This window comes from Schistocerca piceifrons, chromosome 9 (assembly GCF_021461385.2).
Source record: "Schistocerca piceifrons isolate TAMUIC-IGC-003096 chromosome 9, iqSchPice1.1, whole genome shotgun sequence".
NCBI classification, from domain to species: Eukaryota; Metazoa; Arthropoda; class Insecta; order Orthoptera; family Acrididae; genus Schistocerca; species Schistocerca piceifrons.
This window is the reverse complement of record NC_060146.1, coordinates 76537055-76561089: the sequence shown is the minus strand read 5'-3', so window position 1 is coordinate 76561089 and position 24035 is coordinate 76537055. Positions and strand designations below refer to the sequence as shown.

Below are 24035 nucleotides of genomic sequence, written 5' to 3'. Positions count from 1 at the left end.
ACTTATATTCATGCAGGATCTGTTTATTTCCTCTAATGCACTTGTATCTACAATTTACTACTTTTTGGTTATCTCAGTTTCTGTGTCATTAAAATTTTGTTTCCTACTATCAGAAGTTTATTGTTTCATATTACAACTCTACATTTGCTGTCAATTGATGATTTTCTATAATAGTCTTATAGTTATTATTTATTCTAATTACTTTATTTTCATTTGATCAGGAAGATACTTTAACACCCAGTTTCATAAACTTACAAAATAGGGTAATCTGAAATCAAAGAGCATGGCTTATGGCAGAATTTAATTAACATGACAATTTATTATTGGAAATATTATCTGCATAGTGATCCAACGAAGTGTATAATTTATTTTTATGTCCTGCACATAAATGTTCTAGTTGCCTTAAATCTTCTACATCTGTACACTATAAGAAGCATGAACCAAATAAATAAATAAAAAGATGACTAACTGCAGTGTACCAAGAAAACATGTCTTTACATACTAGCATAAATAAAAGCAAACAAATGTGCATGTTTCTAAAAATTATTCAATGGACATGGGACAGGAACATGATACCAGTAACTGATGTACCATGAAGTACAAGCAGGTGATATGATCTGGAGTCCATGACATCGAGCGCTGGTTAGAACAATCGAACTCACTTGTATGGTGTAGCAGGCACTTGGACGTCTCATCTTATGCTACCAAGACTGCTCAGCAGTACTGAGTGTCCCAAGGGAAGACAATTCATCTGTGTCATTTTAGTGTGATGGTGGTCACACAGTGATCACATTCGAGCAGGTGAATGTGCCTCTGTCTTTATTCTTGTACATTCTGAAAGGTGTTAGGTTGATGTAGGTGATAGATGGTGGAAATGTGAGGCTGGATTTTACAGCAGAAACAGTAGCAGAGGCAGAAAATTTGGATTAGGGGTACTGATTTGGGAGTGGCATTGGTTTGATACTGTAATATTACATTTATTGACGTTACCATTTTAAATGAACTGTTGCCTATAAAATGGCAAACATTTTTCTGTGTACCTAATGTGACTTTGGCAGAATATTTTGAAATTTACAATATTTGTTGACTAATATAACAACAATAATTCATGTGATAACATTAAAGGACAGTCAAGACAAAAAAACTGATGAAAGTTAAATTATAAAAACTGATATAAAAATCTACAATATAATGTATAAACAAACTAACACAAGTTCTCAATATAAACTCTGACTGGGCTTTCACTCTATGCCAGCCTTAGTAAAACATGAGTCACAGCACACATTACGGGATTCCATCTATACTTAATTTTGGGGTATCATTTTTTTTTTTTCCTACAAGAAACACAATGGTTTTGTGAGACTTAGTCAAGTCACAAGTCACAGTATCTCATATGAGCTGCTATTCATTTAGTTTACACAGTATGAATGAAAGTTATGACCCTACAGCAAACTAAGTCTGTCTGTACTAATAATAAATGGAACAGCAATTCTAGTTGCAAACACTAAAATAAGAAATAAAATAGAATGGCAACAACAGCACAACTATTAAATATGGTGTTCTAAATATTAAGTAACAAGAACAGTATTATCATGAAAGGCCCATTGGCTGGAAACTAAAGTATCATGAAAATGTAGCTGAGGTAATCTGAGAAGTGCTTGACAAGTCGACTATTTGCATCTCTTTGTGCCCTGAACCTTAGCAGGTCCCTGCGAGGTACTTTGTTGGCGAGGAAAAAGGTTCGCTTAAGGCATAGCAATGTTGTTAACCCCCCCCCCCCCCCCCCCCCCCCCCATATCACTGTTTGAAAGAGGCTGTAATACAAAATGATCTGCTTTTCTGACCTCTCCAGTTCACAACTGTCTGACCCCTTTTGCTTATTTTATGCAGATACAGGGGCATGTGGTCATTGTCCCATTACGAAAAGGACCACATCTCTACTCAGTTTCATATACAGCAGTTTCTATCACAGATTTCTGGGAACAGTTTGCAAAAACCATGCCCAGTGCCCTCACTGTCCTAGTCAGTTCTATAGTTACTTAACTTACCCCATATACAAGAGGACATTATTGCTGCACATGCCGCAAATCCTGCTTCCCTGACGTAGCGGTCACGGTGAGCCAGCACAGATATCACCACCAACAGCAGTTCCCGATCTACGTGTGGCTGCAGGGCTGTGCCGCAGCCATCCGCCATGCTACGGAGACAGCGCAATGTTGTCTCTAAGCGGCTCGCTACCGTCACGGCACCACTTCCACCGCGTTCCCCGTCCAGCGGACGTAATCCCACCAACTCACTCCCACGCTGAATCACAAATTCACACTATACTATTAGTTCACTGTGACCTGAAAACTGAGGAACAGCAGCAAGATCTTAACTGTTAACTGAGCTCTACACAATTATGTTGTGTTTCTACAGTGACCTATTTTTTTTTTTTTTTTTTTTTTTTTTTTTGCACAGTTTGTCATCTGCAACCACTTATACCTTAAAGTAGACAAACTGTTTAAGCCAAAATTACAATTTTAAAACTTGTTATTTCTATGTCTGAAATTATTTAATTCTATGTGTGTGTCTATTTACATAATGTTTCACTTACGAATTCCTTTTAATCATCTTCATCACTGTCTATTGAGTTGTCACTGTCACTGTTACTGTTTCACTGCTTTACCAGCTGTAAAAACAAACATGGCGGGCAGTGGAACAGTTCAAGGTGTTCCTAGCGGTTGTTCTGAATCTTTCAGAGGTGTTAGTGATTCTTTTGCGCGCGCGCGCGCGCGCCCACACACACACACACACACACACACACACACACACACACAAAGAATTAAATTATTTCAGACATAGAAATAACAAGTTTTCAAATTGCAATTTTGGCTTAAACAATTTGTCTACTTTAAGGTATAAGTGGTTGCAGATGACAAACTGTGCAAAAAAAAAAAAAAAAAAAGAGTCACTGTAGAAACACAACACATCAGAAAAACCACACCATGTGGTAAAAAGGTATGAATTCATAATTTATGTGTTTTTTCAAATATCTGTAATTATGATTTAAAAACTAATAGCTACATGTATAAAAACAGCAAAGAACACTTTTATCTTTAACAGATGGAAAATAAAAGCCCACTGAAGATGCTGCAACTGCAGTGAAACTCGTTTGGGTCAGAAAACAAAAAATGTGTTTTGCTAAAGGCAGACCCTATACAAAAACATACATATTTATCAGTATTGATGGAGAATTTAACTTTTTCTTACTTCTTACACATATACCTACAGTACTTTGAGCCTTGTTTTCCCCTAAAAGAAATAAGGGCAAAATTGAACAGAAGCAAAGATAAGTGATCAATCAAAGCATTTTGTGCAAGGAAGAGAGAGATTTATATAACTCAGAGAACAAACAATAGCCAAAATTTGAAATTTCATTACCATCAGTATTGTGAAATCCTCCACTTAGTCATTAAAAAAATGAAACTCACATACTACACTAAAAGAACAACACACACTAAGAATAAAGCAAAAGCTAATTTGGAACATTAGTAAACAATAAACAAATAAAACTAATCATCAGTTTCATTTGAAGTTGAGCCCCCATGGAAAACAGTTCTGGCAGAGATGGTGAGAGTTCTCAAATCACTGGCCACCAAATCAATTCAGAGGTGGAACACCATGCAAGTATTATAGAGATGTGTTTAGAACTCAATGGGAATCCCTGGAGGAAAGATGATGTTTTTTTTGAGGAACGTTATTGGGACAATATCCATACATAACTGGCATTTGAAACTTTAACAAGTAATAAACAGCTAAATACACATGAAGAACTCAAAGGAAAATTGAGTCCTTGTCTTCACCCACTTATGACCTTCCCACTTACCCCTCCAGCACTATACAGCCTTCTATTCCACCAATGTACCTTCAGTCACTTTCCTTTCCTTTACTTAATTTCACTCCTTTTCCGGAATAGTTATACTCTCTTCCCCACACATTTACCCTTTTATAATTTTTGTCGATGATAAAAATCAGTTTCAACTGAACTATGATATGATGAAATGAAAAATTCTGACATGGGCTACAACTGGGCAGTGAAATGAATCCACTGGTGATAAGTGAATATCTATGCCAGGGCAGGACTTGAACCCAGTTTAGTGTATTCATGTCTTTGTTTCCCTCTATGATTTTTACTCACTGAGCTTCCCTCCAATACTAAACTGATGATCCCTTGATGCCTCAGAATGTGTCCTACCAACCGATCCTTACTTCTAGTCAAGTTGTGCCACAAATTCCTCTTCTCCTAATTCTATTCACTACCTCCTCATTAGTTACACGATCTACCCATCTAATCTTCAGCATTCTTTTGTAGCACAACATTTTGAAAGCTTCTATTCTCTTCTTGTGTAAACTATTTATTGTAAATGTTCACTTCCATACATGGCTATAATCCATACAAATACTTTCAGAAAAGACTTCCTGACACTTAAATCTTTACTCGATGTTAACTGATTTCTCTTCTTCAGAAACGTTTTCCTTGCCATTGCCAGTCTACATTTTATATCCTCTCTACTTCAACTATCATCAGTTATTTTGCTCCCCAAATAGCAAAACTCCTTTACTGCTTTAAGTGTCTCATTTCCTAATCTAATTCCCTCAGCATCACCGGACTTAATTTGACTACATTCCATTATCCTCGTTTTGCTTTGTTGATGTTCATCTTATATCCTCCTTTCAAGACACTGTCCATTCCATTCAGCTGCTCTTCCTTTGCTGTCTCTGAGAGAATTACAGTGTCATCGGCGAACCTCAAAGTTTTTATTTCTTCTCCATGGGTTTTAATACCTACTCCGAATTATTCTTTTGTTTCCTTCACTGCTTGTTCAATATACAGATTGAATAACATCAGAGAGAGGCTACAACCCTGTCTCACTACCTTCCCAACCACTGCTTCCCTATCATGCCCCTCGACTCTTATAACTGCCATCTGGTTTCTGTACAAATTGTAAATAGCCTTTTGCTCCCTGTAGTTGACCCCTGCCACCTTCAGAATTTGAAAGAGAATATTTCAGTCAACATTGTCAAAAGCTTTCACCAAGTCTACAAATGCTAGAAACGTAGGGTTGCCTTTCCTTAACCTATCTTCTAAGATAAGTCAGAGGGTCAGTATGGCCCTCATGTGTTCCAACATTTCTACGGAATCCAAACAGATCTTCCCCAAGGTGTGTTTCTACCAGTTTTTCCATTCATCTGTAAAGAATTTATGTTAGTATTTTTCCGCTATGAACATTCTATTCACAGAAAATCCATATGTAATTTCTTCAGCAACAGGTTAAGGTGCATGCCATAAGTTGGCTCTTGATGGTACTGTAATTGTTGTGAATGTCAAAACTATAACTTCACACAAGTTCAGACTTGGTAGAACATGTTGTATCCAGAAAATGACAATATATTGAATTTTTCATTTAATGAGTACCTCTCATTCATAAATATGCTGGGGCAGTTCTGCCCCCAGAAGAGTTTCAGCTTGTTCAAGTTTTACATCACATTTGTTTTCAATTTTATGGCAATTTTAAAAGTAAAAATGAGGATGTACAAAGTTTTGTATTTAAATGATACAACTGGAAAAAATTTTAAAAAAAAATGATCAAATGCAAATAGTTGTTCAGTTACAAATTAACAAGCAAAACACACAGGACTTAATAGTTCAACATTAATAAAAATGTATTAGTTTTTATGTTACAATTTAAAGAAATTATCTTGGTGATGTTCATTGGCTTGCTGTTCCAATAAAGTCACTTAAAATATAGAACTTAATTATTGCAAATGTCGAATAATGATTATTATTACTTGGAACTACCAGATGGCAACGTTACAGGCTCTCAATGCTAGCCTATTTCTGTATTCAAGACTTGATTCCATTCCAGTTTTTGCTTCCCACTCCCCACTCCCCCCTCCCCCCCTACTTCTCTCGATAACTAAATTGACTATTTGTTGATGCCTCAGGATGTGTCCTATCAACTGATCTCTTCTTTTAGTTGATTTGTGCCATAAATTAATTTTTCCACCGATTTGGTTCTGTACCTTCTCATTACTTACTAAAGCTAACCAGGTACCCTTTAGCATGCTTCTGTAGCACCTCATTTCAAAAGCTTATATTCTCTTCTCGTGTGAACTGCTTATTGTCCACGATTCACATGGACAATATACACTCCAGTCAAAATACCTTCAGAAAAGATTTTCCAATGTTTATATTCATATTAGATCTTAACAAATTCTCCTTTTTCAGAAACAATTTTTGTGCTTCAGCCAATCTGTATTTAATATCAGCCAATCTGTATTTAATATCCTCAATAGCCTGGCCATTGTCAGCTATCTTGCTGCCTAAATAGCTAAAGTCATTTACTACTTTTAGTGTCTTATTTCCTAATCTAAATCCTTTAATACTGCCTGGATAATTCAACTACATACCATTTCCGTCATTTTAATTTTGTTGACATTCATATTGGAACCATTTTTCAAGACACTAATTCCATTCAACTGCTCTGCCAGGTCTTTTGCGGTCAGTGACAGAATTACAATGTAATTTGCAAACCTCAAATTTATTTCTTTTCCATAAACTTCAATTTCCTCTCCAAATTTCTCCTCAATTTCCTTTACCATTCACTCAATGTACAAACTGAATAACATTGGGGTTAGGCTACAACCCTGTCTCACTCCTTTCTCAACGAACATCTCCCTTAAATGTCCATTAACTCTTACAGCCAGAAAGTTTCAAAACAGTGCACACCCAACAGCAGAGTTAAAGATTAATTCTGAAAAGTTCACACAGCTTGTCTCTGTTGGCAAGGCAGAGTCTCTCACAGGGCAGTATTACATGTGCTTACCCTGCGTGACAGTGGACCCATCTTATCTGGAACATCGAGCAGCATCGAGGACGACGGAGGTGGTGGCGGGGGTGGTGCCTCCTCCTCGTCGGCAGGTACCGGGGACTGTTCGATGCTGGACCTAATCATGTCCAGCAGCACCTCACGGCTTTCCAGGAACGTCTGTACCCCTGTCTGCCTACAAAGTGCTCCCAAAACTTCACCTGAAAAGTGTGCAGCAAGACAGTGCTTTATACTGTCATCATTTGACCTCCTTCAAGCAACATTAAACAAATGCATTTCAAACATTCCAAAGACCATGAACAATTATATAAGAGGCGATCAATAAGTAATGCAACACTTTATTTTCTCTGTCAATTTCAGTTGAAAAAAATGTGGAATTTGTTATGGTACATTGTCGAATATCCCCACTTTAGCCCCTACAGTTTCATGAAGTTTCAATATGTGGCAGTGCTATACGTAGCCTTCAAAATGGCATCTGTAACAGAGGTGCATTCCAAGCAGAGAGCTCTCATCGAGTTCCTTTTGGCAGAAAGCCAGAGGATCACAGATGTTCATAGGCAGTTGCAGAATGTCTATGGACACCTGGCAGTGAACGAAAGCATGGTGAGTTGTTGGGCAAAAAGTGCCTCACCGTCACTACAAGATAACAAAAACCTTTTCAATATCTCGCATGCCGACCAATTGCACAGAGCAGTGATTCCTGCAATGCTGGATCGTGTGGATTCTCTCATTCGAGGTGATCAATATATCACCATCAAACACCTCACTGCACAACTTGAAGTTGTGTTGTGTTGTGTTGTGTTGTGTTGATAGCACTGACACACTTTTCCGCCAGTTGGTAAATTCAAAGGTGTGTGGCTGCGGGGTTCGTTGCTGCCTAACAGCAGACCATAAGGAGCAATGGAGGACTACCAGTGTGGAATTGCTTGCATGTTATGAGGCTGCTTGTGACAACTTTTTGTTAAACATTGCCAGGCAATGAAGCTGGAAACAAAACAGTAATCCACAGAGTGGCACCACACCACCTCTAATTTGAAGAAAAAGTTCAGAGCTGCACCATCAGCTGGTAAAATCGTGGCAATCGTCTTCTGGGACTATGAAGGGCTTATTCTATTTGATGTCCTCCCTCATGGTGCAACAATCAACTCTGGGGTGTATTGTGCTACCCACAGGAAACTGAAGAAGACTTCATTGGGTTTGTTGCCACAAAAATGCAAAAAAACTACTTCTTCTCTATGAGAATGCAAGGCCTCACCGAAGTCTGCATACCTGACAGAAAATGCAAAACTTCACTGGACTGTTCTTTCTCATCCACCCTACAGCTCGAAACTGGCACTTTCCAACTTCCATCTCTTTGGTCCAATGTAGGGCGCACACCACAGGAAGCAGTAAATGGACAATAGGGAGGTTATTGATGCAACAAGATGTTGCCTCCAGCATCGACCAGTAGAACAGTACTGTACGAGCGTACAGGCCTAGCCAGTAAAGTGGCACACGGCTGTTGCATTGAATGGAGACTATGTTGAAAAATAGGATTTTATAGCCAAATGACTGGACAACAGTATGGTGTATTATCCTGGATAAAACTAACCTGTTTTCAGAAAAAAAAGTTTTGCATTACTTATTGAATGCGCCTCGTATGCTATGTTGTACACAGTTACATCTGCAAGTCTCAATGTGTTCTACAAACTATATTCTGACCATTTGCTATTAATCTGTGTCACCACCATCAAAGACTGTGTATTTTATGCTATTCTCTATTTCTCTCTTCCTCTCCTTCTCCCTCCCCCCATGAACCATGGACCTTGCCGTTGGTGGGGAGGCTTGTGTGCCTCAGCGATACAGATAGCCGTACTGTAGGAGCAACCACAACGGAGGGGTATCTGTTGAGAGGCCAGACAAACATGTGGTTCCTGAAGAGGGGCAGCAGCCTTTTCAGTAGTTGCAAGGGCAACAGTCAGGACGATTGACTGATCTGGCCTTGTAACAATAACCAAAACGGCCTTGCTGTGCTGGTACTGCGAACGGCTGAAAGCAAGGGGAAACTACGGCAGTAATTTTTCCGAGGGCATGCAGCTTTACTGTATGATTAAATGATGATGGCGTCCTCTTGAGTAAAATGTTCCGGAGGTAAAATAGGCCCCCATTCGGATCTCCGGGCGGGGACTACTCAAGAGGATGTCGTTATCAGGAGAAAGAAAACTGGCGTTCTACGGATCGTAGTGTGGAATGTTAGATCACTTAATCGAGCAGGTAGGTTAGAAAATTTAAAAAGGGAAATGGATAGGTTAAAGTTAGATATAGTGGGAATTAGTGAAGTTCGGTGGCAGGAGGAACAAGACTTCTGGTCAGGTGACTACAGGGTTATAAACACAAAATCAAATAGGGGTAATGCAGGAGTAGGTTTAGTAATGAAAAGGAAAATAGGAATGCGGGTAAGCTACTACAAACAGCATAGTGAACGCATTATTGTGGCCAAGATAGATACAAAGCCCACACCTACTACAGTAGTACAAGTTTATATGCCAACTAGCTCTGCAGATGACGAAGAAATTGAAGAAATGTATGATGAAATAAAAGAAATTATTCAGGTAGTGAAGGGTGATGAAAATTTAATAGTCATGGTTGACTGGAATTCGGTAGTAGGAAAAGGGAGAGAAGGAAACTTAGTAGGTGAATATGGATTGGGGCTAAGAAATGAAAGAGGAAGCCGCCTAGTAGAATTCTGCACAGAGCACAACTTCATCATAGCTAACACTTGGTTTAAGAATCATGAAAGAAGGTTGTACACATGGAAGAACCCTGGAGATACTAAAAGGTATCAGATAGATTATATAATGGTAAGACAGAGATTTAGGAACCAGGTTTTAAATTGTAAGACATTTCCAGGGGCAGATGTGGACTCTGACCACAATCTATTGGTTATGACCTGTAGATTAAAACTGAAGAAACTGCAAAAAGATGGGAACTTAAGGAGATGGGACCTGGATAAACTGAAAGAACCAGAGGTTGTACAGAGTTTCAGGGAGAGCATAAGGGAACAATTGACAGGAATGGGGGAAAGAAATACAGTAGAAGAAGAATGGGTAGCTTTGAGGGATGAAGTAGTGAAGGCAGCAGAGGATCAAGTAGGTAAAAAGATGAGGGCTAGTAGAAATCCTTGGGTAACAGAAGAAATATTGAATTTAATTGATGAAAGGAGAAAATATAAAAATGCAGTAAATGAAGCAGGCAAAAAGGAACACAAATGTCTCAAAAATGAGATCGGCAGGAAGTGCAAAATGGCTAAGCAGGGATGGCTAGAGGACAAATGTAAGGATGTAGAGGCATATCTCACTAGGGGTAAGATAGATACTGCCTACAGGAAAATTAAAGAGACCTTTGGAGAGAAGAGAACCACTTGTATGAACATCAAGAGCTCAGATGGAAACCCAGTTCTAAGCAAAGAAGGGAAAGTAGAAAGGTGGAAGGAGTATGTAGAGGTTCTATACAAGGGCAATGTACTTGAGGACAATATTATGGAAATGGAAGAGGATGTAGATGAAGATGAAATGGGAGATAAGATACTGCGTGAAGAGTTTTACAGAGCACTGAAAGACCTGAGTCGAAACAAGGCCCCGGGAGTAGACAACATTCCATTGGAACTATTGACGGCCTTGGGAGAGCCAGTCCTGACAAAACTCTACCATCCGGTGAGCAAGATGTACGAAACAGGCAAAATACCCTCAGACTTCAAGAAGAATATAATAATTCCAATCCCAAAGAAAGCAGGTGTTGACAGATGTGAAAATTACCGAACAATCAGTTTAATAAGCCACAGCTGCAAAATACTAACACAAATTCTTTACAGACGAAAGGAAAAACTAGTAGAAGCCAACCTCGGGGAAGATCAGTTTGGATTCCGTAGAAATACTGGAACACGTGAGGCAATACTGACCTTACGACTTATCTTAGAAGAAAGATTAAGGAAAGGCAAACCTATGTTTCTAGCATTTGTAGACTTAGAGAAAGCTTTTGACAATGTTGACTGGAATACTCTCTTTCAAATTCTAAAGGTGGCAGGGGTAAAATACAGGGAGCAGAAGGCTATTTACAATTTGTACAGAAATCAGATGGCAGTTATAAGAGTCGAGGGACATGAAAGGGAAGCAGTTGTTGGGAAGGGAGTAAGACAGGGTTGTAGCCTCTCCCCGATGTTATTCAATCTATATATTGGGCAAGCAGTAAAGGAAATGAAAGAAAAATTCGGAGTAGGTATTAAAATCCATGGAGAAGAAATAAAAACTTTGAGGTTCGCCGATGACATTGTAATTCTGTCAGAGACAGCAAAGGACTTGGAAGAGCAGTTGAATGGAATGGATGGCGTCTTGAAAGGAGGATATAAGATGAACATCAACAAAAGCAAAACGAGGATAATGGAATGCAGTCGAATTAAATCGGGTGATGCTGAGGGGATTAGATTAGGAAATGAGACACTTAAAGTAGTAAAGGAGTTTTGCTATTTGGGGAGCAAAATGACATGATGGTCGAAGTAGAGAGGATATAAAATGTAGACTGGCAATGGCAAGGAAAGCGTTTCTGGGGAAGAGAAATTTGTTAACATCGAGTATAGATTTAAGTGTCAGGAAGTCATTTCTGAAAGTATTTGTATGGAGTGCAGCCATGTATGGAAGTGAAACATGGACGGTAAATAGTTTGGACAAGAAGAGAATAGAAGCTTTTGAAATGTGGTGCTACAGAAGAATGCTGAAGATTAGATGGGTAGATCACATAACTAATGAGGAAGTGTTGAATAGTATTGGGGAGAAGAGGAGTTTGTGGCACAACTTGACCAGAAGAAGGGATTGGTTGGTAGGACATGTTCTGAGGCATCAAGGTATCACCAATTTAGTATTGGAGGGCAGCGTGGAGGGTAAAAATCGTAGAGGGAGACCAAGAGATGAATACACTAAGCAGATTCAGAAGGATGTAGGTTGCAGTAGGTACTGGGAGATGAAGAAACTGGCACAGGATAGAGTAGCATGGATAGCTGCATTAAACCAGTCTCAGGACTGAAGACCACAACAACAACAACTCTCCTTCTCACCCATTCTCTCTAACTTCACCCTCCCACTTCTCTGGCATCACCTCCAACATTAAGTGTACCTTAAGAAATAAGTAATAAAATGACATTCTCTACTTTAAGCTGGCATCACCTCCAACATTAAGTGTACCTTAAGAAATTAGTAATAAAATTGTATTCTCTTACTTTAAGTTAATATGTGAGTGGGTGTCACAAAAACTGCAATTATTTTTTAAAAGCTATGTAATTTCAAATTGTTTACAAAATAACTTTATCACCTTCAAAATACTCTCCACTACAACTAATACAGTGCTTCCACTGTTTGAAACATTTTTTGAAGTCAACTTTAGAAATGACTGACAGCTCCTCTCTCATTTTTTTCTCGACTTCCTCAATGTTGTCAAATCAGTGCCATTTTGTGCCCATTGTCATGTGTGGAAATAAGAAAAAGTCACACAGAGTCAGATCAGGTGAATAAGGTGTGTGGGGCAGTGGAACCATGCCATATTTAGCCAAAAACTGTCTAACAGAGATGGCTGTCTGTGCAGGTGCAGAGTAACAAACTTGGCAGCAATCCTTTTCATTGCCAAATCTTGTGTTAAAATTTCCTGACCCGAACTCCAAGATAATCCGCTAATCTCTGACAGTTGATCAAATGACTGTTGACAGTCTGTGAGCACAAGCTCTCGAATTTTTTTAAATATTTTTATCGATTCGGGCAGCCGACGGACATCCAGAACGAGGTTCACCATCAATTGTCATGTCGCCATTTTTAAATCGAGCAAATCACTTGTGCATTCTATTTTTCCCCATAGCATCATCTTGGTGAGGTTTTTCAATATTAAAACAGTTTCAGCGGCATTTTTACTGAGTAGAGAACTACATTTCACAGCTGCACATTGTTCACTTCAACTTGCCATCATAAGAAATGAAACAAGAACAAAGCAGCGCTAGCAAAAACAGTCACTGCAGATGAACATCACAAGCCAGGTTAACTACACAGGCAGCACTGTATTGGCAATGAGTTGTGCTATGCATGCCTAGCACCAGAAATGCGTACTATAAAAGCTTTGCCCACGGTAATCTTATTCTGTTTTTTTGTGTATCCCTCTGTCAGGCTGCACAACTCTTATCCCTACCACTTTCTTTATCTTCTCTCGCTCTCCCCATACTCTTCCATTTCTCTTTCCCATTTCTCCTCTTCCCCACTCCTGATCCAACCCCTCCCTATTCCCACTGCCTTTCCTAGTCTCCCCTTTCCTCTCCCTCTTCCCACACTTCTCTTCCTCCATCCCCCCCCCCCTTCCCCCCTCCTGCAATTCACTTACTGCACTTCCCCTTACTTCTCTTTCCCACTTCCCTTAACTCCTTCTCCACATTCTCTTCAACACTCCACTTTCTTCATTCATCTCACTGCTATGTTTTCATTGCACTCTCTCTCCTACTCTCCTTTCTCTCCATCCCCTACTGTCTTCCATCTATCATCTGTCATTCCCTCTCCAGTATCCATCTTTGACACCCTTTCTCTTCCCCTCCCCCCCCCCCCCCGCCTCCCTCTCTCTCTCTCTCTCTCTCTCTCTCTCTCTCTCTCTCTCTCTCTCTCTCGCTCACACACACACACACACACACACACACACACACACACACACACACACACACACGCACGCACGCACGCACGCACAACACTCTTCCTCTCATTTTTCTAAATGCCACACACACTCATAAATCATTAGTGAACCCCAAGGAGAGTTTAATACCAATGGTAAACAAACAAACAAATGGAGAAAACAGAACTGGGCTGAGAATTTCACATCTTGTCAACATCGAGATCCCTGCAAAGAGAGTACTAGTTCAGTTGCAGTGGGATGGGATAAGTAAATGGATTCTGGCACTGTGGCAGCAAACAGTGAAAAGGCAGACTTTACAGAGACTGCATGCTCCCTGCACTGCAGAACTCTCTTATTTGATTTACAACAAATTAGGCAATTGGACCTCTACCATAAATACTTTGTTAATGCACTTACCTTGGCATTGTTTCTGGTCATTGTTTTCTACAAATACAGCCAGTGGCACAGTGGAATAAAATGGAAACTTCATTTCAATCCAACCTATCTACTATGAGGGGAGGAGGTGGGGGGCATGGGGGGTGTGCCTTTGAGCTACCTTTATTATACTTTATCAAAAACTGTCATAGAGAGAATGTGGCTGTGTGAAACTACAGGTTAAAAAAGTAAAAAACCGCAGCCAGCCACTATTCATAAAACTATTTATTACAAGCAAACAGTGGCGTTCCTGGTTTTGAATTGGCAGGTTCATCCTCACATGGTTGTTTCTATTTATGATTTCACTTACTCATGCTGGCACACACTAAATTAAATAAATGTGAAGATGAACCTTTTGGTTTGAAACCAGTAAAACACTATTTGCTATTACGCTGTCCTCCCTGAAGAAGGAATGTGTTTCAATCGTTAGGAGTGCTGTGTTATATTTCAGGTGTTTCTATGCATGTGTGTGTGTGTGTGTGTGTGTGTGTGTTTTAAACAATGTCATTTAATGCCACCTTATTTTCAACAGTTCCTTTCATGACCATGGTCTTGTTATTTGAAGTAACAGTCTATTCTAATGTACTCTTCACTCTGTATGTTTAGTTCCTCTTCCACTATTTTCTTCAGCACGCGAAGTTTTTCTGTGATCACTGCATGATGCAATGCCACTGAATGGAGTAGCTCTATATACTGAGGTAGGTATTTTCTCTCAGAAGAATGTCTGATTATGGAAAGAGTTCATCAGGGCTGCATACTCTCCCCATTACTTTTCAAACATTTATTCTGAAAAGATTTTCAAAGAGCTCCTGATATAAAATATAAGAGAGTAGTGCTTAATGAAGCTGTCATCTGCACCATCAGATATGCTGATCAATGTCTTATTTGCAACCTTGGAGTGGAAAATATGCAAGAACTACAAAATACTGTTACTGTAGAGAACAATACCATGGGATTACTTTTAAATGCAAGAAGACATACCAGGTCACTCTTGCACTCAATAATGATAAGATCATACGGGTTCCATTGCATAAGTATTTGAGGTGTCAAATCAATGACAACAGGGATTTTGCTCAAGAAATTCACTGCAGAACTAAAGAGGCCAGAAGTTCTTTCAACAAAATGAAGAAAGTTCTGGCGAACCACGGCATCAGTATTACACTCCGCACTTAGTCACTTTGATGCTGTGTATTCATTATCCCACTCTGTGCATTTGAGTCTTGGACACTTACCACACTATTGGATAAGAAATTGGAGGTATCTGAAATGTAGATGTATCAAAGGATATTAAGGATACCTTGCATGTATAAAGTCATAAATGTGACAGTTGTGTTGAGCATGAACAAAGATTTAGAAATTTTCAGTACCATCCAGAGAAGAAAACTAGACTACTTGGGTCATATAATGAGCAATAAAAAATGCCACTTGTTGCAACCACATTGCTGGGGGAGGAGGGAGGGGGGGGCTGGTGTGCAACACCTTTAAGCACAGTGTTCAGTGGTATGAGGGTTACGCGTATACTAGCAGGTTGTAGTGTTAGTGATTCATCTGCCATGATCATAGGAGATAAGATGGCACACAAGAAGCCTGTCTGTGCACCCTGTGTTTTGACTCTGCGAGCAATAATAATGAAGGAGTTGCCAAGTTTTTGTTCCCACAGATCCGGTCGTTTGTGCAGCACAGTACTGTGAAGGTGATGATGCACTACCCCAAGACAGTGGAAGAAAATTAACAACATAACCTTGACAACATTGTGGACCTTTTAAGGTAACACGTACCAGCTTAGCAAAATGAACAGATTGATACCATCTTTGTTTCGTATTATTTGATATAGTATCAGAACTATAATCTGTGATATGTTTTTATGGCTGAATCACTTGATACATCTGGATCATCGCTGTTACAACATTATATTTCATTCAAGACTAATTTTTTCAACTGTAATTTTTTTCACCATATGTAAACATAATATTTCGTACTAAAAGTCTATCACTCTATCAAAAGGTTCAAATGGCTCTGAGCACTATGGGACTTAACTTGTGATGTCATCAGTCCCTAGAACTTAGAACTACTTAAACCTAACTAACCTAAGGACATCACACACAGCGATGCCCGAGGCAGGATTCGAACCTGCGACCATAGCGGTCACGCGTTTCCTGACTGTACCATCACTCTACCCTCTCATTTCTAAAGAAATACAAAAAGCTACAGTAATAAATAACCTCTAATTATACTAATTAGCTCTGGTTCATGAAAACTACCTTAGGAGTTCCTTGAGCAGAATGAGCATGGTTGAATCTACAAAAAGGTCTTTGTGACAACATTACTGTAGCGAAGTATCTGATCTTACCAACCATACAGCACACTCTTTTTCCAGTTTGTTGATTCATGTGCTAAAATAATAGCAATTAAACAGCACTATGAATTTTCAAGTAAGTGTATGACATTTGGAAAGATGACATTATTAGTGGTTTATTGAAACAGGAATTCATATTTCTGATCCGATCTGGGAGAGTACAGAGTTTTTATAACCTGCAGTGCTCCCCTTCTGGCCATGAGGATGTTGGATATGTCCACTGTGATGACATCATCTCGGTTTTAGTGTCACACACATGAACTCACATCTCATCACCTGTGATCACAGTATTCAGAAACTCGGTGTTACTACTTGCATTCTCCAGTAGGTCTTGTGCGATTTCCTGATGACGTTGTTTCTGATCCACTGACAGCAGTTTCAGTACAAATTCTGCAGACACTATCTTCATACACAGATTGTTGGTCGAAATTGAATGTATAGGTCCTATGCTCACCCCTGTCCCATTCCAAGTTCTCATGTACTGTGATGTAATGGTCTTCCACTATCGAAGTCTGCAGTTGCTCAATGATATTGTCATTCCAGCTTGTTGAGGGTCTACTGGAACACCATTCTCAGTCCACCAATACGTGGTCATCTTCGTAAGTTTTACCAGTCGTTTATTGACGATTTGCTCACAGCATCGTTCGCAAAATCCTGTTGAATTTAGCAAATGGTTTCCACTTGGATACTGAAACTGGATACTGTCAAGCTTTTGATGCAATATTGCTGCTCAATTTTTTCCATCATTTTACAACTTACTGGAATTCAACAAGCACTCACTACATGTCATCATTCTTAGGCCAACAAATGACTGATGCTTTCTGCTGTTGGAGAAAAAATGCACGACTGCACGAATGTCCCCCACCAAATGTCCACCGAAGAATGTCTCCCACATTTCATCGGCTTATGTGGGAAAGTAGAAGGTTTTCCACTTTTTAAACACACCTCATACATTACGATAGCTCCATCCATACCTCTGTCCACATTAAACCCACCAAGTACCAACAGTACCTTCGTTTTGATAGCTGTCATCCCTTCCACACAAAAAAATCCCTCCCGTACAGCATGGCCACCTGTGGATGGCATATTTGCAGTGACAAAAACTCCTTTGCCCAGTATGATGAAGGTCTCAGCACGACTTTCACAGAGAGATACAATCCCCCAGACTCATTCTGCAAACAGATCTCCCGTGCCATTTCTCCACACACCTCCAACCCTCCCACCACCCCCCTAGAACCAGCTACAAAGGAGTGCCCCATCATCACCCAATACCACAACAGCTGAACAAAATACTTCATCAGGGCTTTGATCACCTATCATCATGTCTTGAAATTAAGGACTTCCTACCCCAAATCCTTCCCACCCCTCCTAAAATGGTGTTCTGTTGCCCAACCAACTTCCACAACATCCTCTTCCATCCCTATGCCATTCCCAATCACAGTCCATTTGCACAGGATTACATCTCTGTGGAAGACCCAGATGAAAGACCTGCCCAATCCAACCACCCAGCACTTCCTATTCCAGTCCTGTCACCGGCTTATCTTATGCAGAGGCCGGGCTACAAGTGACAACAGGCGTGTTGCATACCAGCTCTGATGCAACCACTGCACAGTTGTGTTTATGTTGTGATGACTACCAGCCAGCTGTCCACTAAGATGAATGGCCACTGCCAGACTGGCCAAGAGTAACATAGAACACCCTGTGGCACAACATGCACCTAAACATAATGCACTTCATTTTAATGACTGCTTCACAATCTAGGCTATTTGGATTCTCATTTTCATTCCAGCTTTTCTGACCTATGCAGATGGGAGTTACCCTTACAACATGTTCTCCACTCCAGAAATTATCTCTGCCTCACCTACAGTCCCCAAACCCTCCACCCAACTGTTTCCACCCTCTTTTTCCTTTTCATGTCCCAACCCTTACTGTGTGGCACCCTCTGCCAGTGCATTTGCCAAACTTTCCCCTAAACTGCTCCTCTTCTTTTCCACTTCCCCCTCCGCCCTGTGCCTCCCTGCCCCACCACCTCCTGATGCTGTGACTGTACTGTCATGCCTCCATCTGGTCCCTGCACACACTGCCAGACGGTGCTATTCTCTCCCCTCAAACTTACCCTGCTATCCCATCCCCTTCCCTGCCTTTTCCAGATTACTGCTTTCGTTCACTTGACAGTCACATTTTCTATACAGTTAGTAGGAATCTGTATTTTTCCTTATATTCTCATTATTGAAAAAGACATTTTAACCTACAAAAAATGGCTCTGAGCACTATGGGACTCAAGATCTGTGGTCATCAGTCCCCTAGAACTTAAAACTACTTAAACCTAACTAACCTAATGACACCACACACATCCATGCCCGAGGCAGGATTTGAACCTGCGACCATAGCAGTCACGCGGTTCCAGATTGAAGTGCCTAGAACCGCACGGCCACACCGGCTGGCTTTTAACCTACATTTTGTGTCAGTTCTGCCTCGGAGATTTGAACTGTGGGTTGTGCCCAGTACAAAACTTACGTGACAAGTGTTCACACTCACCGGCTGCCACCCGCACCCTAGTTTCTGGGTCATCGAGTGTCCGAAGTGCCACATCCCGGGCCGCCTCTGCCAGCTCGGCCTCACACCGATTCTCATTTGGGTGGAGGTGGGGGACGAGAACCTTGGCACCGACCAGGGCGCCCAGTCGAGCCTCGCATGGAGAGGCGACCGAGGTGGGGATCAGTGAGCCCGCGCTGGCCAGCAGCTGTGGGCCGAGGCGGAGGTGCACGCCCCCACCCCCACCGTCCCCGGGTCCGGAGTTGAGCAGGCGCTGCAGCTCGACAGCGCCCCGGTCGCGTTCCATCTTTCCCGGACCGAGAAGCAGCGACATGATGCGCCGCTCCTCATCTTCGTCCGCACCACTCTCTGCAGACGCCATTGTCACTCAAACTGGCTGAGCACGAGGAAATGCAAAATTTTATTAGTATCCTGGAAAGGAGTACAGTGAGGATAAGATTTTATATGTGCTAGAAACCACAACAGTTACCTGAAAGTGAAACCATTACGATTTGATCGCAAATCGGGAAACATTAGTTATAGTGTGTCACATTTAAAGAGTATCACAATCCTGATGTTAAGTTAAAGCTGCCACTGAACTGCAGGTTAGTTTGAACAGCACAGTGCTCTACTAGACACAGTCCTGTTTGAGGTGATATGCTACTGCCTTCCTCCAAACTTCGAACTGACTTACCCAGAGGGGACCTACAGTATAATACGGACTCTGAACCAGAATGAAACTTGCTGTTTCTCTCATTAACAAACATTGCCAGGGGGTGAAAGATGTGACAAATGACAGGTAAAAATCCTATGACTGACTATGAACTGAACCCCTGACTTTTGGATGTGCAGTCTGGCACTTTAACACTGAATCATCAAAACAATCAGCATTTAATAAATAAGTAGTTATTTACAACAAAAGAAAAGGGGGGGAAGGGAGGGGAGGAGGGAAAAACCATAGGGTATTGCTGGGGGGCCCTAGGGGTAGGTTCAGTGAAGTAATCAGAAAGGCTCTTCTTGTTACACACACAATGACTCCTTTCCTATGATGTATGAGAGTTGTGTTCTAACAGTATGTGTTAACTAAGGTGAATGTACTGGATGTGTGGTGTCACGTTTGTATTGTATGATGGTGGGAGAATGGAGAGGGACAAACTCCCTGGCAGCAAGAAGCCTATTCTTCTCGAATAGCAGCAAGGTGGTCACCGAGCCTGACGAGCCATCCGATGCACGAGTCACCGTCAGCAGTGCTGTTCGCAGTCACTCTTTGGCAACCGAAGCTACAAAAGTACGTTTTACTCACAAAATAAATAAATGAATGTTCTTAAATAGTGGCCCCTACTAATGCGCATCATCTACATGGGCAACACTGTTCAGTCATAGAGCTAACAGAAGGCCAGTGCACTGGGTGTCTCTCTTAACCTTTTCAGAGCTGAATTTTTTTCTGGAAGAAAGAAAATTTTTATTTATAAGGTAATGATCTTAGGTGATTTTTTAATCATTTTACACACAAGATTTATCCAAAAATATGCACTCATTTTCAAAACATACTCTGTACACTTCGCTTCACTTTATGGGTTAAAATAACTAATTATGAAATGTCCTCTATTGTGATGAACAGTAAAATGACCATTTGATAACCACCACACAAAACAACAATAACAATATTCAATTATAGTGAGGGATATAGTGAACCAACCACCTCCATGTATGTCGGCCACGAGCTGCTGCACATTGCTACATTGACTTGCTGATGTTTTCACGGTGATGTCCAACAGTTGGCAACACTTGTGGATGATGAAGAGGATGAACATTAACAAATGTGTACCTCATGTTTCCATCAGGAAAAAGTACATCTGTTGCAGTTAAGACACAGTCAAAGTTAATGTACACAATTGTAGCCAGAGGATCTGAAAGGGTTAAGAGTTGATGGGCAGATTTTTTCTCGTGTTTTTTCAGATATATGCAGTGTGGGTTTGCAGTGTGTAGATCAATATTACAAGTGTGAAAAACATTTTAGCTGGCTGTTACTTTAATGAAAATCATAGTAAAGAAAAACCAGTAGATACTGTTGTGCTATACGTATGGAATATGAAACATGAGACCATTCTGTGAAAATGTCTTGGAAATGATACACTCCCAGGCCGAGTTAGAACTGTAGCAATGTGGCTTATTTTTGGTCATTTTTTTTATTTTTATTTTTAACAATGTCTGAAAAAACAGACAATGCTGGTGATCTCGCAGCCATACTAAATTTATAAAATTTATTCACAACTGTGGAATCTTTCTGACAGATGCTTTAGGTATTAAGATATTATCGACTGATGAGACATGAAAATTTGTGCTGGACATGACTCGAACCCCAATTTTCTGCTTGTCGTGAGTGGTTGTCTTAACCACTTTGGCTTTCTGAGTACGCTTTCAAGAATGACCCAAACTTCCATATGTCATACCGTCTATGACCCCATCGTTAGCAACTTTATCTGGATTCCCACCACATGGTTTCAAGGAGACACACATATTCAACATTTGTATTACCACCAACATTCTTGCTCCTCGATGCTTGTAATACTTAGTTTTAACAATGTCTGAAGTAATACGTTGGTGATGGTCTTGTAGGTGCTCTAAATCTATAAAATTTATTAGCTGTATTAGATATTAAGATGTTACCTACTGGTGACACAAAAATTTGTGCTGGGCCAGGACTGAAATCCCAATTTCTTACTTGACTTGAGTGGCTGCCTTGACCACTTCAGCTGTCCCAGCACGCTTCCATGACTAACCCAAACTTGCACATGTCACACTGTTTACGATCTTATTGCTCATAGGCTAAGTATCAATCGTAATACTAATGTTGAATACATTTGTCTCCTTGAAACCCTGTGGTGGGAATTCAAGCGAAGTCGTAAATAATGGGGTTGTAGACAGTATAACATAGGAAGGTTTGAGTTGATCCCAGAAGTGTGCTCGGACAGCTGAAGTGGTTAAGGTGACAGCTCGCAACAAGTGGGAAATCTGGGTTCGAGTCTTAGTCTGGCACAAATTTTCATTTGCTCTGAAATACTCCACAGCTGATGCAAAACCATAATCACAATCTGCGAGTTCATCCTTAATTGAATGTAGCTGCTGATTGTCAGTGCAGTCTCTCAGACACTACAGTGCTGTATTTCATGCCACAGCAAGGCAATAATGAAAGAAAACGGTGTTTCACCCTGTGCAGGACTCATGATACTATAGTGTGAACAGAAGGGGGGAATAGACAGCAGAACAAATGGAGATCTGGGCTGCTGTTGGCATCATGCTCAGATAGCTGAAGTGGTTAAGGAAACCACTCATGAAAAGTGGGAAATACAGGTTTGAGTCTGGGACAAATTTTCATGTGTCACCAATAGGTAATATCTTCACAACTAACTCAGCTAATGTTGGAAAGATTCCAAAATTGAAAATAAATTTCATTATTCTCAGTCAGTCTCTAACACAGTCAGTACCAGCAATAGACACCAAAATGTAAGTAAACATTTGTTTGTCATGTCTCCCTTGCCCAAGTGTGTGTGTGTGTGTGTGTGTGTGTGTGTGTGTGTGTGTGTGTGTGCGCTGGGGCATATGGGCACTCAACGTAGAGGTCATCAGCGCCCTGACACACATTAAAACAAACGAATCACAAAGAAAGCAGGAAAAGAAGCAAAATGCTACATAAGAAAGTAAAACGTAAGGAAAATGAAAACATAGCAGCAAGAATGCCACAGGAAATTGTCATTGGCTGGCCACTTACAAAAAATATGGGCGAGCTTGTCACACAGTGAGCAAATTAAGACCCTCTCCCTAAAATCTTTGTAAAAAATTTTGACAAATCACAGAACTATAAAACTTCAACCATATTTGTTCGAGTGTTTCCTATAAGAGATGGCAGATCTGTTGGCAAGTCAGCCACGGCCTGCTGGTCAGAAAATAAAACACAATCCAATAAAACGTGGCGCAAAGTGACCTGGATGCCACAAGCACCACACATTGGAGGGTCCTCTCACCGGAGTAGAAAGCCATCCGTCATAGGACTGTGGCCTATCTGAAGCTGAGTGAGGAGAGTCTCATCCTGTCTAAGGGGCTGGAAGGAAGTACACCACACACGCGTTGTGAGCACGACTAAATGGAGCTTATTGTCAGTCATTTACAGTCACTCATCCTCCCACTGATGCATGACTCTTGAGCTCAACAGCAAGGTGAGTGCATGCAGGGGACAGCACACTGAAATACTTGTGGATTGAGACACGCCTCCATGGCTGCAAGATGTAACCTTTCATTCCCAGCAATGCCGATGTGCCCCGGAACCCAGCACAAAGCCACCACCTTCCCCAGTCGCTGTAGTTGGAGGAGGGCATCCTGGGTGGTCTGGACAATTTTATCTGCTGGATACAAATGTTGCAATGAGTGAACGGCACTTAGTGAATCAGAACAGACAAGAAATTTAGGACAGGATGAACATCTCATCTGCTCCAGTGCCCGCAAGATCGCAGACAATTCTGCATCGATGACAGTAAAAGTCTGAGGCAGTCGAACCTTGAGGTCACGATCCAGAAAAACAACAGAGCAACCAACGGAATCCCCCTGTTTTGACCCATCCGTAAAAACAGCTACATAGTTGTGGTGCTCAGATAAAATGTTGCATTAAAAATGGTGGCAAGAGTGCTATCTCTCTTGTACTGCACCAAATCTAAAATTACTCTGGGCCTCTCCAGTAACCAGGATGGCAGGCAGTTAAAACCCTGGATTTGGGGTCGTCCAGAGTCCACACTGAGGGACTTTAGCACACGTTGCACATGGATCCCAAACGGCTTCGTAGCCTGGGGATGGTGGAAAAAAATGTGGTCCAGAGGTGGATGAGCAACAATATGGTGAGCAGGCGAGGTTGGAGCTGCAAGAAATTTACAAGCCTGGCGCACCAGTAAGAGCTGCCGCCGGACAGTAAGTGGCAGTTCCCTGGCTTCAGCACAGAGGCTGGGTATGGGACTGGTCCGAAAAGCACCTGTGGCCAGCTGAATCCCTGCATGGTGGACAGCGACAAGGATCCGCAAATAAGACTGCCTTGCTGACCCATACACTGTGCACCTATAGTCCAGCCGTGAATGCACAAATGCCTGATAGAACTGGAGGAGACATGCCCTGTCCACTCC

At 41.0% G+C, this 24035-nt stretch overlaps 1 protein-coding gene across 1 annotated transcript in view; it reads right to left on the bottom strand.

Moving 5' to 3' along the window:
- LOC124717135 overlaps positions 1 to 24035 on the bottom strand; it is a 146587-nt gene that overhangs the window by 78312 nt on the left and 44240 nt on the right. The window contains exons 2-4 of the mRNA XM_047243875.1: positions 18871 to 19264; positions 6870 to 7072; positions 2049 to 2304 (exon numbers count right to left, since the gene is read on the bottom strand). Of these exons, the coding sequence (XP_047099831.1) occupies positions 2049 to 2304; positions 6870 to 7072; positions 18871 to 19249 (838 nt within the window). The 5' untranslated portion in view covers positions 19250 to 19264. The remainder of the gene's footprint in view (positions 1 to 2048; positions 2305 to 6869; positions 7073 to 18870; positions 19265 to 24035) is intronic.